This window comes from Perkinsus marinus, assembly GCF_000006405.1.
Source record: "Perkinsus marinus ATCC 50983 genomic scaffold scf_1104296931466, whole genome shotgun sequence".
NCBI lineage: Eukaryota > Perkinsozoa > Perkinsida > Perkinsidae > Perkinsus > Perkinsus marinus.
This window is the reverse complement of record NW_003215725.1, coordinates 1-1586: the sequence shown is the minus strand read 5'-3', so window position 1 is coordinate 1586 and position 1586 is coordinate 1. Positions and strand designations below refer to the sequence as shown.

The 1586-nt window shown below is 58.3% G+C and overlaps 1 protein-coding gene across 1 annotated transcript; it reads left to right on the top strand.

Moving 5' to 3' along the window:
* Positions 1–194: 194 nt before the first annotated feature.
* Positions 195–1493, top strand: Pmar_PMAR013163 (hypothetical protein; the record flags this gene model as incomplete). The annotated part of the gene is made up of 1 exon (XM_002786315.1): positions 195–1493. One exon carries the CDS (start codon positions 195–197, stop codon positions 1491–1493), a length of 1299 nt encoding a protein of 432 aa, XP_002786361.1.
* Positions 1494–1586: the final 93 nt, after the last annotated feature.

Genomic DNA, 1586 nt, shown 5'->3' with positions numbered 1-1586 from the left:
TGGATGGTCGATAGTGGGCCTCACGCACAGGTTGTGTGCGCCACAGGTGCCTGCGTGCAATCATGTGCACGCGTGTTTTTGCTCGGGCCGAGCAATGGCCAGTCCTTTATTCGTACAACCCAAGTCTGAGTCGTAGTAGACCCCATCTCCATCAGATTTATGTCTTAGTAGTAAGTTATTGACCTTGAGACTTAATGGCATCTTCAATGAGTCGTGTTCATGAGGCGGAGCCCGGTCAAATTCTCACATCTGGCTCCGATGCAGGGACTCTTCCGCCTCTGTGCGACATCTTCGTCATCGAGGAGGGCGCCGCTGACCAGTCCCAGGTTTTGGACGCCCTCTCCACGACCCCCGACCCCGAGGTCGGTGCAGATATAATCTTGAGGTGCATAGAGAAAGCCGTTGTCGGAGGAGGTCCTCCAAGGCTGGAAGCTCTGGTCGAGCAACTTGCACACCACCTGCTCGTCTCTCCCGTCGAGGTGGTCCCTGAAGCGGTGAGGTTGTACCTCGTGGATCTTTCCCCAGAAGAGCTGCCCAAGTATGTGGAGGAACATCTTGGTTGGGCATGCAATCGGGCCGCGGTCGGCCTATTGCCGACTGAGACCTCACAAAAACTTCTCGACCTCCTCCCCCCCATGGTGGTCTACGCTGCCCTTCAGAATGAAAGGCTAGCTCATTTTCCGGAAGCTCAGACCCTTACCCCCTTGTACCGTCGCAAAAACCTCTCCTCGCTCCTGGAACTAAAGAGCTCCGAAGCGAGCCCCTTCAGCGAGGGGTGGACCGCCCGCCTCTTCCAACGGAGAAGCAAGGTGTCCAGGCAGACCGCCGGCGGCCCGGCTAGTCTTCAGCAGGCGGCTCCTGCTCAGCACTTTCATGGTTTCAATCATCGGTCTACCTCCTCGCCCCCGCGCAGGTCGGTTTCTCGGGAGCGCGGAGAAATCTCCTCCGGGCGCTCCCCGGGGGCCTTGAATCTAACGCCCCCATCTCACGGATCCCGGGTGACCTTGAGGCCGAATCCGGACGCCATCTCGAACGGGGACCGTAGAGTGGCCTCTCGGGATGCTGATAAAGCATCCTCAGCCTTCAAGGGCGGTCCCTTCAAAGGCGTCGATGACGAGCGCGGACTCTCAGGTTTTTGGCGTCAAGTAGAGTCGTTGGTGGTCCGGCGTGGTTGGCAAATCGGCGGTCCTGAGCATTATTTTCTTCTCACTAATCTAGTTCCGGAGTACACGCTCGAGGAGGCCGTGGGACGTAAGAATCCCGTGACTCTGGTCGATTTTTCGACGTCCGTTGCTGATATCCGCTCCGCTCTAGCGGAAGAGTGCGGTGGCCACTTCGAGGTCGAGAAGCTCTTATCAGAACCCACTGCCCGCTCGAACCAGGAGACCCTGACATCCTACATCGGGCGTCTGGATGAGTGGGCCAGACGCTGTGCTTTAGCCGGCGCTCCCCTCGGTGACGGCCATGTTATCAGGCGTTCCGTGAGGGAGTAACGACGAGGTCTGTAAAGAGGCTCCTACGATACTCTGGCTCTGGTCGCATTCAGTCTAAGCCCTACACGCGCGCTCGTGCGGATGCTGACCGGT